The sequence below is a fragment of the Cervus canadensis genome, chromosome X (genome assembly GCF_019320065.1).
Source record: "Cervus canadensis isolate Bull #8, Minnesota chromosome X, ASM1932006v1, whole genome shotgun sequence".
Taxonomy (NCBI): Eukaryota; Metazoa; Chordata; class Mammalia; order Artiodactyla; family Cervidae; genus Cervus; species Cervus canadensis.
Window position 1 is genome coordinate 32,466,411 of NC_057419.1, and position 15,724 is coordinate 32,482,134.

At 37.3% G+C, this 15,724-nt stretch overlaps 1 protein-coding gene across 10 annotated transcripts in view; it reads left to right on the forward strand.

The window, feature by feature from the left end:
- Window positions 1–15,724, forward strand: part of ATRX (ATRX chromatin remodeler) — a 264,397-nt gene that overhangs the window by 216,536 nt on the left and 32,137 nt on the right. For all 10 annotated transcript variants that reach the window (XM_043459555.1, XM_043459560.1, XM_043459557.1 and 7 more), the window contains 2 exons: window positions 4,207–4,315; window positions 14,578–14,755. In XM_043459555.1, coding sequence (XP_043315490.1) covers window positions 4,207–4,315; window positions 14,578–14,755 — 287 coding nt within the window. The remainder of the gene's footprint in view (window positions 1–4,206; window positions 4,316–14,577; window positions 14,756–15,724) is intronic.

The window sequence follows — 15,724 nt, forward strand, 5'->3', positions numbered from 1 at the left end:
CGGCCCATGAGTTCGCAAAGAGTCGGACACAACTGAGTGACTAACACTTACACTTTTATACAGCATAGTGATTCAGTAGTTTTGCAGATTATCCGCCACTAAAAGTTTTATAAAATAATGACTATTGTTCCCTGTGCTATACAATATATGCTTTTTAAAAAATCTATTTTATACATAGTAGTTGGTATCTTTTAATCCCTTACCTCTCTCTTACCCTTCTCCTCTGCTTCTCCCCCTTGCTAACCACTAGTTTGTTTTCTGTATCTCTGAGTCAGTTTCTGTTTTGTTATATACCTTTGTATGGGTAATTTTTTGTATTTTACATGTAAGTGATACAGCATCTGTCTTTTCTCTATCTGAATTATTTCACTAAGTAGAATATTTCCTAGGTTCATCCATATTGCTGAAAATAGAAGAATCTAAAGTTATGACCAACCTAGATAGCATATTAAAAAGCAGAGACATTACTTTGCCAGCAAAAGTCCATCTGGTCAAGGCTATGGTTTTTCCAGTGGTCATGTATGGATGTGAGAGTTGGACTGTGAAGAAGCTGAACGCCGAAAAATTGATGCTTTTGGACTGTGGTGTTGGAGAAGACTCTTGAGAGTCCCTTGAACTGCAAGGAGATCCAACCAGTCCATCCTAAAGATCAGTCCTGGGTGTTCATTGGAAGGACTGATGCTGAAGCTGAAACTCCAATACTTTGGCCACCTCATGCGAAGAGTTGACTCACTGGAAAAGACCCTGATGCTGGGAGGGATTGGGGGCAGGAGGAGAAGGGGATGACAGAGGATGAGATGGCTGGATGGCATCACTGACTCGATGGACATGAGTTTGAGTAAACTCCGGCAGTTTGTGATGGACAGGGAGGCCTGGCGTGCTGCGATTCATGGGGTCTCAAAGAGTCAGACACAACTGAGCGACTGAACTGAACTGAATATTCATGTGTCTGTGTTTGTGTGTATGTGTGTGTGTATACCACAAATTCTTTAATCATTTGTCTGTTGATGGACTTTTGAGTTGCTCCCATATCTTGACTACTACTGTGTACATTGGGATGCATGTATGTGTTTGAATTAGTGTTTTCAGACTTTCTGGATATATACCCAGGAGTGGAATTGCTGGATGTTGCTGCTACTGCAGCTAAGTCGCTTCAGTCCTGTTCGACTCTGTGCGATCACAGAGATGGCAGCCGGCCAGGCTCCCCCATCCCTGGGATTCTTCAGGCAGGAACACTAGAGTGGGTTGCCATTTCCTTCTCCAATGCATGAAAGTGAAAAGTGAAAGTGAAGTCGCTCAGTTTTGTCCAACTCTTAGTGACCCCATGGACTGCAGCCTACCAGGCTCCTCCATCCATGGGATTTTCCAGGCAAGCATACTGGAATGGGTTGCCATTGCCTTCTCCATGCTGGATGTTATGGTAGTTCTATTTTTAGTTTTTTGGAGAAACTTCCATACTGTTTTCCATAGTGGCTGAACCAATTTACATTCCCACCAACAGGGTTAAAGGGTTTCCTTTTCTCCACATCTTCGCCAACATTTGTTATTTGTAAATTTTTTGATGATAGCCATTCTGGCAGGTAGGAAAGGATATTATGGTTTCATTTGCATTTCTTTAATAATTAGTCAATTACTAAATTAAAAGATGCTTGCATCTTGGAAGAAAAACTATGACAAACTTAGACAGCATATTAAAAAGCAGAGACATTACTTTGCCTACAAAGGTCCGTCTAGTCAAAGCTATATGGTTTTCCCAGTGGTTATGTATGGATGAGAGAGTTGGATCATAAAGAAAGCTGAGTGCTGAAGAACTGATGCTTTTGAACTGTGGTGTTGGAGAAGCCTCTTGAGAGTCCTTTGGACTACAAGGAGATCAAACCAGTCAATCCTAAAGGAAATCAGTCCTGAATATTCATTGGAAGGACTGATGCTGAAGCTGAAGCTCCAATGCTTTGGCCACCTGATATAAGGAACTGACTCATTGGAAAAGACCCTGATGCTGGGAAAGATTGAAGGCAGCAGGAGAAGGGGACGACAGAGGATGAGATGGTTGGATGGCATCACTGACTTGATGGACATGAGTTTGAGCAAGCTCCAGGAGTTGGTGATGGACAGGGGAGCCTGGTAGTCCTGGGGTCCCAAAGCATCAGACATTACTGAGGAACTGAACTGAATAATAGTGATGTCAAACATATTTTAATGTCCCCGTCACTCATACAGTTTCACTTATCTCCCATGATAGTAAGGTCATGCTTAAAATCTTGCATGCTAGGCATGAACCAAGAACTTCCAGGCATCCAAGCTAGGTTTAGAAAAGGCAGAGGAACCAGAAATCAAATTGCCAACATTTGCTGGATCATAGAGAAAGCAAGGGAATTCCAGAAAAACATCTACCTCTCTTTTATCAACTACACTAAAGCCTTTGACTGTGGGTCATTATAAACTGTGAAAAACTCTTAAAGAGATGGGAATACCAGACCATCTTACCTGTCTCCTGAGAAGCCTGTATGCAGGTCAAGAAGCAACATTTAGAACCCTCTATGGAACAACTGATTAGTTCATGATTGAGAAAGGAGTGTGACAGGGCTGTCTGTCACCATGTTTACTTAACCTACATGCTGAGCACATCATGAAGAATGCCGGGCTGGATGAAACAAGCTGGAATCAAGATAGGCAGGAGAAACATCAACAACCTCAGATATACAGATGATACCACTCTAATAGTAGAAAGCAAAGAGAAACTAAAGAACCTCTTGATGAGGGTGAAGGAGGAGAGTAAAAAACCTGGTTTAAAACTAAATATTAAAAAAGCTAAGATGATGGCATCCAGCCCCATTATCTTGTGGCAAATAGAAGGGAAAAAGGTGGAGGCAATGACAGATTTCCTCTTCTTGGGCTCTAAAATCAGTGCGGATGGTGACTGCAGCCATGAAATCAGAAGATGATTGCTTCTTGGCAGGAAAGCTGTGACAAACCTAGACAGTATGTTGAAAAGCAGAGACATTACTCTGCTGACAAAGGCCCATATTATCAAGGCTATGGTCTTCCCAGAGGTCACATACGGTTGTGAAACATGGACTGTGAAGAAGGCAGAGGGCCAAAGAATTGATGCCTTCAAACTGTGGTGCTAGAGAGGACTCTTGAGAGTCCATTGGCCAGCAAGGAGATCAAACCAGTCAATCTCAAACGAAATCAACCCTGAATACTACTTGGAATGATTGATGCTGATGCTGAAGCTCCGGTATTTTGGTCATCTGATGCAAACAGCTGACTCATTGAAAAAGTCCTTGATGCTGGGAAAGATTTAGAGCAGAAGGAGAAGAGGGCATCAGAGGATGAGATGGCTGGATGACATCACCATTTCAAAGGACGTGACCTTGGGGAAACTTCCAGAGATGGTGAGGGACAGGGAGGCCTCGAATGCTGCAGTCCCTGGGGTCATAATGAGTTGGACATGACTGGTTGACTGAACTACAACAATGCCCATCTGTATGTCCTCTTTGGAAAAAATATCTGTTCAGGTCTCCGTGTTTTTTGATAGTACTGTTTGTTGATATTAAGCTGTATGAACTGTTTGTATATTTTGGATATTAACTCCTTGTTGGTCATATCATTTGTGGATATTTTCTCCCATTCCATGGATTTTCTTTTCATTTTGTTAGTGGTTTCCTTTGCAGTGCAAGAGCTTTTAAGTTTAATTAGGTCCCATTGATTTATTTTTGCTTTTATTTATTTCACCTTAGTAGATCATAGAATGTTTTTTGGCACATAAATAAGTATTCAGTAATTATTTGTTCAGTGAATGAATAAATGCATTCTATGTCTTTGGTTTTTATCTGTTTAGTATCAACTTGTTAATAACAAAGGGGGAAACCTGGTCATTTTTAGACTTAATTAAAAAGAATTTTCATGCAGCTTAATTATATTCTTTTGAAAGTTTTATAGGATTCTAATCAGGGATGAAATTTACATGTAAGTGAAATAGCTTTGAGAGTACCTTTGCTGTTCAATATGTGTTAGAAGGAAATCTGTGGTGAATTGTACTAGTAATACAATGAGTTATCTCTTGAATAAAAATTTGTCTTGCTCTGCACATAGAGTATATATAAACAGCTCTTAAACGGCAAGCAAAAAATAAAAATCTTTTACTACTATGATAATATATATATATACATATCTTTTTGGTTTTTTTTGTTGAATTTTCAGGTGAAGGGAAGTGGCTCAGAAACATTGACTATTACCGTTTAGATGGCTCTACAACTGCTCAGTCAAGGAAAAAATGGGCTGAAGAATTTAATGATGAAACTAATGTGAGGTAAGAAGCATTTTCTGAATGTATAATTTTTAAAAAATCATTCTAAATGTGCAGATAATAAAATTTACTCTTTTATTGTCTACTACTGTAATTTTTGACAAATACAAGATAAAGTCCAGATATAAAATGGTTTCATCATCCTTTAGGAAATTCACTCATGGGATGAAGTTTGTAGCTTTTTGAATCTTACTTTTTTCACATAGCAAAATGCATTTGAGATTCATCCTCATTACTGCATGTCAATAGTTAGTTCCTTTTCGTTTTTGAGTTGTATTTCATTATAGTATTTTGTTGTGTGGGTATAAGGTTTGTTACCATAGTTTTCATTGTTTGAATGTGTTCATTGTATGGTTGAGTGGTTTGTTTAACCACTTCTGTTTGAGAGACCTTGGAGTTGCTTCCAGGTTTTGAAATTAAAATTGAAGCTGTTTTAAAGATTCATGTGTAAGTTTTGTGTGACCGTAGATATTTGTCCAAGTGAAATGAAAATCTAGGAGTGCAGTTGCTGGGCTACATGGTAAATTTATGTTTAACTTTGTAGGAAACTGCCAAACAGTTTTCTGAAGTAATTGTATAGTTTTGCATTCCCACCAGCAGTGTATGAGAGTTCTAGTTGTTCTACGTCCTTGGTATTATATTTAAAAACAAAGATTTACCCATTCTAATAGGTGTGTAATGGAACCTTACATGGTTTTAATTTGCATTTCCCTAATGATAGTTGATGAGAAGCATTTTTTCGTGTGTTTATCATCTTTGAAGACACAGCTGTTAAAGTTAAGAAGGTATTCTTGATCTCTTTATTATAGGAATTTGAATAATATACTTCAAACCACTGTAGGTAGAGGTTGTGTTATATATGTGTTACTGATGTTGCTTTTAACTGTTAGCAATTAATACACTTGAACTGAATTTGTAAGATAAAAATTTATGTGTATATGTACATATAAATATTTGCACACACATGTGTGTGTATGAAAACATTGCCTTTAAGAAAGTAATGAAGAGATGGGGTTAGCTTTTTCTTAACTTATTGTTTTGTATTGGAGTATAGCCAATTAACGGGGCTTCCCTAGTGGCTCATGTGGTAAAGAATCTGCCTGCAATGTGGGAGATCCAGGTTCAATCCCTGCTTTGGGAATATCTCCTGGAAAAGGGAATGGCAACCCACTCCAGTATTCTTGCCTAGAGAATTCCATGCACAGAGAAGCCTGGTGAGCTACAGCTCATGAGGTCTCAAAGAGTTGGACACGACTGAGCAACTAACACACTCACACATAGCCAATTAACAGTGTTTCAAGTGGACAGCAAAGGGCCTGATGAGATTAGTTGAATGAAAGGATGGCTGAGATATGCCTTAATAAATGCTCTAAAGTTTGAGAGGTAGTCTGTTGTGTGTAAAACATGTTTTAATTTTAGCAGAGTCCTAAACTATGTGTGTGTGTGCTAAGTTGCTTCAGTCGTGTCTGACTCTTTGTGACCCTGTGGACTGTAGTTTGCCAGGCTCCTCTGTCCATGGGATTCTCCATGCAAGAATACTGGAGTGGGTTGCCATTCCCTCCTCCAGGGTATCTTTCCGACCCAGAGATTGAACTTGCCACTCCTGCATTGCAGGCAGATTCATTGCAGGTAGCACACTGAGCTACCAGGGAAGCCCGTCCTGAACTACACTAGGGTTATAACTAGGGAAATTCCAGTTAGACCATCAGTTCAGTTCAGGTCAGTCGCTCAGTTGTGTCCGACTCTTTGTGACCCCATGAATCGCAGCACGCCAGGCCTCCCTGTCCATCACAAACTCCCGGAGTTTTTCTCAGAACTCATGTCCATCGAGTCAGTGATGCCATCCAGCCATCTCATCCTCTGTTGCCCCCTTCTCCTTTTGCCTTCAGTCTTTCCCAGCATCAGGGTCTTTTCCAATGAGTTGGCTGTTCTCTACTGTTGAGCTCATCTCTTGAGGTTTTTTTGTTGTTGTTGTTGTTGTTACTGTATTTTTCAGTTCTGAGATTTCCATTTTGTTCTTCTGAGTTGTGGTATAATTCCTAATTCTCCACCTGACTTCTTCTGATACTAATCCAGTAGCAGGGGAGTGGGTTTTCCTTACAACCACTTGGTGGGAATGGATATCCTAGTTCCCTACAAGGTCTTCACTGACATTGCTGGATTGATGAGAGGACTTTGTTAACTCAAACTTATCTGACACGATTTTGGCTATGCCTTGTTGCAATTAGGTGAGGATAGAAGCTTGGGCTTCCCACTCAGCCTTTAGTGACGAGGGTGAAGGTACACCACATTTTGTCTATACTGTTTGACTGGAGTCGAATGATTGTTGTTGTAAAGTTTTCTCTCTTGCTGGTCTGTCCCTTTTTTGGTCCTTTTGCTAGAGAGCAGGCTTTTTGTGGAGATTTTGATAGCACCCACTGGTGTTTCCAGATCGCTAAGTTCTTTAGCACTCAGTCTGGGATATACAAGGCAAAAAGAAAGCCTATGAATGTCGCTGCTATGTTATGTGTTAGGTCTCAAGCCCCTGTGCTTCCTTCTCACTTTTAAGAAACTTCTTGTTTGTTTTATATATAGTATCCAGGCGTTTTAGCTGTATTTATGGTGGGAAGTAGGACTTCCCAGGTGGTACAGTGGTGAAGAATCTGCCTGCCAATGCAGGAGACGCAAGAGACACAGGTTTGTTCCCTGGGTTGGGAAGATCTCCTGGAGTAGGAAATGGCAACCCACTGTAGTATTCTTGCCTGAGGAATCACATGAACAGAGGAGCCTGGCAGGCTACATTCCATAGGGATTGCAAAGTTAGACATGACTGAGTGACTGAGTGTGCACTCGTGTGTGCACACACACACCCAAACACACACACACACACACACACACGGTGAGGAATAGGGAACAGCACGTCTATTTTATCTTTCCAGAATTAGAAGTCCAAAGATTACACTTTTTCAAGAATTTTATCTTTTAGTGAACATATAGATTGCTTATGTTGCGTGTATGTCTAGAAGTGGGATTGCTAGGTAATAGGTATGTGCATGTTCAGCTTTAGCTTATACTGCCAAAACATTTTTCCCAAATGGTTGTACCAGTTTACACTCCAGCTAGTAGAGTATGTGTTTCATTTTGTTATCTGTCCTAATCATTGCTTGATGTCAGTTTTCATTAACCCATTGTCATAGATATATAGTGGTAAGACTTCATAGTCTTTTAAAAAGTATTTATTTATTTGGCTGCACCAGATCTTAGTTGTGGCATACAGTATCTTTCTTGTGTTATGCAGGATCTTTCATTGCATGGCATAAACTCAGTAGTTCCAGTTTGTGGGCTTAGTTGCCCTGCAGCATGTGGGATCTTAGTTCCTGGACGAGGGATCGAACTTGCGTACCCTGCATTGCAAGGTGAATTTTAACTGCTGGACCACTAGGGAAGTCCCAAAGGTTCATAATCTTGATCTGTATTTTCCTGATAACTAATTCCAAGTAGTTTGTAGATTTAAATATTGAAACTAAAGCATAAAGGTTTTAAATGGCAATAGCACAGAGTATTTTCCTGATTTTGTAGTAAGAATTTTTTTGTAAATAGGACACACAAAGTACTGACCGTAAAAGGAAAAATTGATAAATTGAGCATGATTAAAATTAAGAACTTATATTCATCAAAGGCATTTCATGCTAAAATGAAAAGGCAAACCATAAGCTAGGAGAAGCTATTTTCAATAAAAAGGATTCAAAAAGGACTCTTATCTAGAATATGTAAAGAATTCTTAAAAATCAGAATACTAAACCAGACAACCTCATTGTTAGATAAGCAAAAAGCCTGGAAAAGACTTTACAAAAGATAATATCCAAATGACCAATACACATAGAAAAATGTGATCATTTTTATTAATCATCAGAGAATACAAGTTAAACACATGTTTGTCAAAGATGCAAAAAAATGTTTCAATGAAGGGAAGATAAGCTTTTCAATAAATGGTGTTGAAACAATGGGGCATTCATAAGCTGAAAACAAACCTTGAACTAAGCCTAACCCCCATTCAAAAATCAAGTCAAAATGGATCCTAAATCTAAGTGTAAAAATTATATGTAAGAAAACATAGAAGAAAGTCTGCAGGAACTAAGATTAAGCAAAGATGTCTTAGCTGTGACACCAAAAGCATATAAGCCATTAAATAAAAAATCAATGATTGAACAACCAAAATTAAAAACTTTTGTCTATGAGAGACTATGTGAAGAAGAGGAAAAGACAAGCCACCAACTTAGAGAAAATATTTGAAATTGCATATCTAAGAAAAAACTCATATGTAGAATATATGAAGAATTATCTAAATGTAACGGTAAGAGAAGTTGTTTTCTTCAGTTAGAAAGTTAGTCAAGGACTTAAACTTACGCTTCACTAAAGAGGATCTATATCTGGCAAAAGAAAAGAAAAGAAACACAAGAAAAGATGTTCAACGTGACTAGCTAATGGGGAAATGCAAATTAAAACCACAAGATTCCATTTCATATCTATCAAAGTAACTAAAAATAAAAAAATAGTAGTACTGCCAAATGCTGGTGAGGTTGCAGAGAAACTGGATTTCTCCTGCAGTGCTGGTGAGAAAATGAAATAGCACAGCCACTCTTCCTGAAAAATAGGTATTTTTTTTAAACTAAACCATCAAACATTTACTTAAGCATAAAATCCTGCAGTCACAGTTTTGGAAATTTATGCCAGAGAAGTGAAAACTTTCTATGTGAAAATTTTCACATAGAAACCTATGCACCTCTTTATTTGTGATAACCAAAATCTGGAAACAACCCAAGTGTCCTTTAACATGTGACTGGATAAACAAATTGTGATATCTCCATATAATGAAATACCGCTTAGCAGTGAAAAGAAATGAACTGTTGGTAATGATCCAGACAACAACTTGGATGGATCTTGAGGGTATTATGCTGAGTGAAAAATGCCAGTCTCAAAAAGTTACATATTATATGATTCCATTCATATGGTATTCTTGATGTGAGAAAATTATAGTGATAAAGAGCCCGTTAGTGGTTGCCAGGGATTAGGGTTAAGGGGATAGTGTAAGTACTAAGGGATAACATATGGGAGGTTTTTTGTGGTGATGGAACGGTTCTGATTCCTGCTTGTGGTAATGGTTATATGATTCTGCATATGTGATAAAATTTCATGGAGCTATACACCAAGCAATAAAAATATGTATAAAAACTGGTGAAATCCAAATAAAGTCTGTGATTGAGTTCATAGTATTGTACCAGTACCCATGGCAGTTTTCTGTTTTTGACAACATACTGTGGCTATGTAAGTTGTTGCCATTTGGAAAAGCTGGATGAACCAGTACACAGGAACTCTTTGTACCACCTTTGCAAATTCTTGTGAACCGTAACTATTTTTTAAAGGTTATACTTTATTAAAAGACAATACCATGAGTTATCTAAGATCTGAAACATTTGAATTCTCATTCTCTGCTGGCGGGAATGTAAATTGGAATGACCACTTTGGAGAACTATTCAGTTTTAATAGTGCCATGTATATACCATGTGATCCAGCAGTTCTTAGGTATATACCTAAAAGTAATGCTTACAGGTTTTTAACCAAAAACATACAAAAATGGTTTATAGCAACACCATCCAAATATGGTTCATATTTTAATTGTGTCTTAGTGTGTACCTTAATACTAAGAAAATCTAAAAATATCCTGGTTAAGTTTAATTTAGTATGGGCTTACATATTCCAGACTGAATAATATTAAAGGTTAAAGAGTTGTAAAATAATTCTTGATACTGGTTCAGTCACTTGAATCTCTGTTTCTTTTTCTTTTGAGGACAAAATTACACGTTTGCTTCCCACTTGTATGCCTTTAAAAACCAAAATATGTCACTGACTACATCTTTATCATGTAAATAAGTACCTCTATTATTGCAAACTAGACTGTATTACAATTGTTTATATGTCTTTTTTTTTTTTTTTGTAGTTAGTGGTCTCCTTTAGTGCAGTTACCAGGTTTTTTTTTCATCTTTTGTATTCCCAGAGTAGTTCAGTACTTGAAATTGATAGCAGTTTGATAAACATGCTTATTAAACCCATTCAACTCTTCATTAGTGGATAGAGTACCAAAGAGTTTTGAAGTTCTCTCCTCGGTTTTCTCGTCTTATGTATGTGTGTTTTTAACCCGCATAGTCCATACTGTTTTATATGCTTGATCCTTTAGCTGGTGTGGAATAGATCTAAGTAACTGAAGTAATTTTGGAGCAGCATTTGCCCATAAACTTTTAAGTATATCCACTAATTAAAGAAAGCACAGTTCATTCTCTGTAATGAGTATGTTTTATAGATAAGTATAAAGAAGAAAATAATGATCATCATCCTAGTGACCAGAGGTAACCACTGTTTTAGCGTTTATGTATGTATATGTTTTGTTTTCTAATGCAGTTGCAATTATACTTAATGAAGTTCCATATCCTGCTTTTTTCCCCCACATAACGTAATATTGTAGTTTTTTTCCTTTCTTTCTTTCTTTCTTTCTTTCGGGCCACACCACATGGCATGCAGGAATTTTAGTTCCCCAGCCAGGGATCCAACCCATGCCCCCTCAGTGGAAGCATGGAGTCTTAACCACTGGACAGTCCCTATATTGTAGATTTTTATGGTAATGTACCTTGTTGAATAGCCAGAGTGTAAGTTAGTCTTCTGTGTCATACTTGTTTTTTTCCCCCAAACTTATGCCCTTGTAAATAACACTGTGATGAACATATATTCTTGCATTTCTGGTAATTTCTATCATTTATATTCCTAGACATGTGATAGCTCCAAGATGATATAAAACATGACTAGTACTGCAATTCATCTTGTACCAGAATTTTTTTTAATTATCAGTTTGTTCTTATTAGTTAAATTTTGAGCTTCTTTGCATTCTGGTTTATAATACTATACCTATAATAGGTATGGAATTTTAGTTACTAATTTTCTGTCATGAAATTGTAGAAAGCAAGGCTTGGTGTATAATGGCATTTTGTGGAGATTGTTGAGAGCCATTTTATTCCAGAGTTTTCCTCAGCTGTCAACAGTAAACAAATTGTATAGTCATCTAGTGAAATATTATGCAGCTACCAGGGCTGATGTTTACTAAGAAATTTTAGAAAATGCTCATAATAGAAACTGTATATACAGATACTATATTATCTTGGCTGAATAAGACAAAAATGTATACACTTGGAAAAAGAAACCTATAGGAAGTGTACTATGCTTTGAATGGAGATTGTTTCTATGGAGTAGAATGGAATACTTTTTTTTCTTTAAACTTGTTTATACATTTTTAAAATGTTATCTCTGATCTTTTAAAATTAGATTTCTGTTTATATCAAATTAATATATTTACATATATAAAAATTAGTCTGTTGACCAACCTCTTCCAACTCATAACCTCCACACTCTGCAGATAACAGTTTCAACTCTTAGCAGTTCTTCTGGTTAACATCAATAAAGCCGTAAAATCTTATTTCATGTACTCTTTTATTCTATTTACATATATCATTTCTACAGTTTAAGGTGGCAGTTTACTCATATGCATATACATACTTTTCCACATTCATTTTCTCAATACCCTTTTCCTTGGTATTTGCCTAAATCAGTTTGGAGTGTTTGCTTAGTTGTGACTATGTAAATAAATATTCACAGTTAAGCCATTTAAAATACTATGATTACTTTTCCTTTTTTCCTGCACCTGTTCATTTTTGTTGAAGTAATGGTTTGTTTTTACCATTTGCTTAGTTTTCTTTGACTATTGCTAATTCATTCCCAAATTCTCTATAGAAATATAAATTCTTGTGTTCCAGTGTAGCAGGTAATCTATCAGTTTTGTTTACTTTTTTCTTGAATACATTCTTCCTTGAGCCCTCTGTCTTCTTGATCCTGTTTTTGTTACCTTGTTGTTGTTCAGTCACTAAGTCATGTCTGACTACTTACGACCCCATGGACAGCAGCACGCCAGGCTTCCCTGTCCTTCACTATTTCCCAGAGTTTGTGCAAACTCAGGTCAGTGATGCCATCCAACCAACTCATCCTCTTGCCCCCTTTTCCTCCTGCCCTTAGTCTTTTCCAGCATCAGGGTCTCTTCCCGTCATGTGGCCAAAGTATTTGAGCTTCAGCTTTGGCATCAGTCCTTCTAATGAATATTCAGGGTTGATTTCCTTTAGAATTGACTGGTTTGATCTCCTTTTTGTCAAGGGGACTCTCAAGTGTCTTCTCCAGTACCACAGTTCAAAAGCATCAATTCTTTGGCACTCAGCCTTCTTTATGGTCCAACTCTCACATCTGTACCCTTCCCTGGTGGCTCAGATGGTAAAGAGTCTGCCTGCAATAGAGGAGGCCTGGGTTCAATCTCCAGGTCAGGAAGATCCCATTGAGAAGGGCATGGCAACCCACTCGAGTATCCTTGCCTGGAGAATCCCATGGATAGAGGAGCCTGGTAGGCTACACCACTCGAGTATCCTTGCCTGGATATTCCCATGGATAGAGGAGCCTGGTAGGCTACAGTCCATGGGGTCGCAAAGAGTCAGACATGATTGAGCAATTAACACAACGGCAACTCACATCCATACATGACTACTGAAAAAACCATAGCTTTGATTATACAGAAGTTTGTCAGCAAAGTGATGTCTCTGGTTTTTAATGCGCTGTCTAGGTTTGTCATAGCTTTTCTTCCAAGGAGCAAGCGTCTTTTAATTTCATGGCTGCAGTGACTGTCTTCTGTGATTTTTGAGCCCAAGAAAATAAAATCTGTCACTGTTTCCACCTTTTCCCCATCTATTTGCCCTGAAGTGATAGGACCAGATGCCATGTTCTGTGTTTTAAATGTTAAGTTTCAAGCCAGCTTCTTCACTCTCTTTCACCCTCATCAAGAGGCTCTTTAATTCCTCTTTGCTTTCTGCCATTAGAGTGGTATTATCTGCATACCTGAGGTTATTGGTATTTCTCCTGGCAATCTTGATTCCAGCTTGTAATTAATCTAGCCCAGCATTTCATGTGATGTACTCTGCATATAAGTTAAATGATCAAGGTGACGCTACACGGTATTGACGTGCTCCTTTCCCAGTTTTGAACCAATTCATTGTTCCATGTCCAGTTCTAACTGTTGCTTCTTCACCTGAATACAGGTTTCTCAGGAGGCAGGTAAGGTGGTCTAGTATTCCCATCTCTTTAGAATTTTCCAGTTTGTTGTGATCCACACAATCAAAGGCCTTAGCGCAGTCAGTGAACCAGAAGTAGATGTTTTTCTGGAATGCTCTTGCTTTTTCTGTGATCCAGCCATTGTTGGAAATTTGATCTCTGGCTCCTCTGCCTTTTCTAAATCCATCTTGAACATCTGGAAGTTCTTGGTTCAGGTACTGCTGAAGCCTAGCTTGAAGGATTTTGAGCATTACCTTGCTACCATGTGAAATGAGCACACTTGTATAGTAGTTTGAACATTCTTTGGCATTGCCTTTCTTTGGGATTGGAATGAAAACTGATCTTTTTCAGTCCTGTGGCCATTGCTGAGTTTTCCAAATTTGCTGACATATTGAGCACAGCACCTGTTACCTTATACCTTGCATCTATCTAACTTCTGTTTACGTTTGTTACATCATATTGCAATTGCAGGGCTTCCCTGGTGACTCAGTGGTAAAGAATCTGCCTGCCAATGCAGGAGATGTGAGTTCGATCCCTGGTCTGGGAAGATCTCCTGGGGGAAGAAATGGCAACCCACTCCAGTTTTCTAGCCTAGAAAATTCCATCAACAGAGGAGCCTGGTGGGCCGAAGTCCATGGGGTTGCATAGAGTCAGATAGGACAGCTACTTAACAACAATTGTAATTCTATATCAGCCACCCCTCCTACACTGAGCTCCTTGAGCAGTGTCCTTCATCTTGATATACTTAATGCTCATAACACTACTGAACACATTTTTTGAGTTGTACATAAATTTTCTACATTTACTGAGAAATCTATAAATAAATATCTTGAATACATTGTAAACATGTGATTTCTATATTTATCTTTATTCCTACATCAGACTATCTCATTTTATAGCACTACAATTCTTTTGGGGCACATAAATCATAACGCCAACTCCTTAGACTTGTCCTTTTCTTCAGTAAGCAAATAATGAATTCTCTGAACTCATGATTGTTCAAAAAACTGCCTTAGGATTAAAAAGTCATATCATAAATAAAATATCTATGAATCACTCATCTCTAAACATTTATTCTGTGTTTTCATTTTCAGAGGGCGATTATTTATCATTTCCACCAAAGCAGGATCTCTTGGAATTAATCTGGTAGCTGCTAATCGAGTGATCATATTTGATGCCTCTTGGAATCCATCTTATGACATCCAGAGTATATTCAGAGTTTATCGCTTTGGACAAACTAAACCTGTGTATGTATATAGGTTCTTAGCTCAGGTAGGCTTATAATTTATATTCTTTTTCATATTGAAAGATTGGGTGAAACTGACAATATTTTTGAAATTCAGAATATACATGCATTGTAGAGAGGCAAACAAATTTGAAAATATCATTCTTGTTCTTAAAGCAATATAAGTTAATTTTGACCTCTCATGATTTTCTGTTTTATAGTTTGTCCATGTCTCTAATTTCTCAGATTGAGATGAATTTGCATAGGTATACAGATTTAGCAATTTCATGCTAGTTTAAGAAAGTTAAACTTTTATAATTCATTTACTTACTATGCATAGAAAAGCCAGTAACTAAATCTAATTTGCTTATAGATGTGAAGGTCAAATGATCATTGTTTTCAGTGGCACCAGATGCTCTCTTAGTTTGAGGAGTGTGGTTATAATTAGATATATTAATATATATAAATTTATATATATATAAAATTATAATTTGTATTAATTATAAAATGAATAATGTATTAGAATAACAAAGAATCATTACAAAGAATATTTAATATTTCTAGTCAAGAATATTAATTTCCTTTAAATATAAACTCAGGTATTAAGAAACAGAAACTGAAATTTAAGGCAAATAAATGAAATCAAAGAAGTGGATGTGGTACAATGTTATACAGGTTTATAGAATCAAGTTGCCCTTTTAACTGTTACATCTTCTTTGGGAGCAGATGCTACCTTCTCTACCATCCTTCAAATCTGGGCTTCTCAACCAGAGACTAGGTTTTATTGGTAGATCTTTGGTCATACATAAGAGTACATAATATAGTTGGTAAACTACACTGTAAACTCTTTCCTGTTATTTAAATTAAGACCTCCTTTCCATTCTACTTCAGAGTGTTATATAGAATATATAATAGGTATGACATTGTAGTTAATTTTTTGTCCTGAAGTTGTAGAAAGTAAGACTTTACATAAAGTCAGTTTATAGTGATTGTTGAGAGCATGTTATATTCCACTG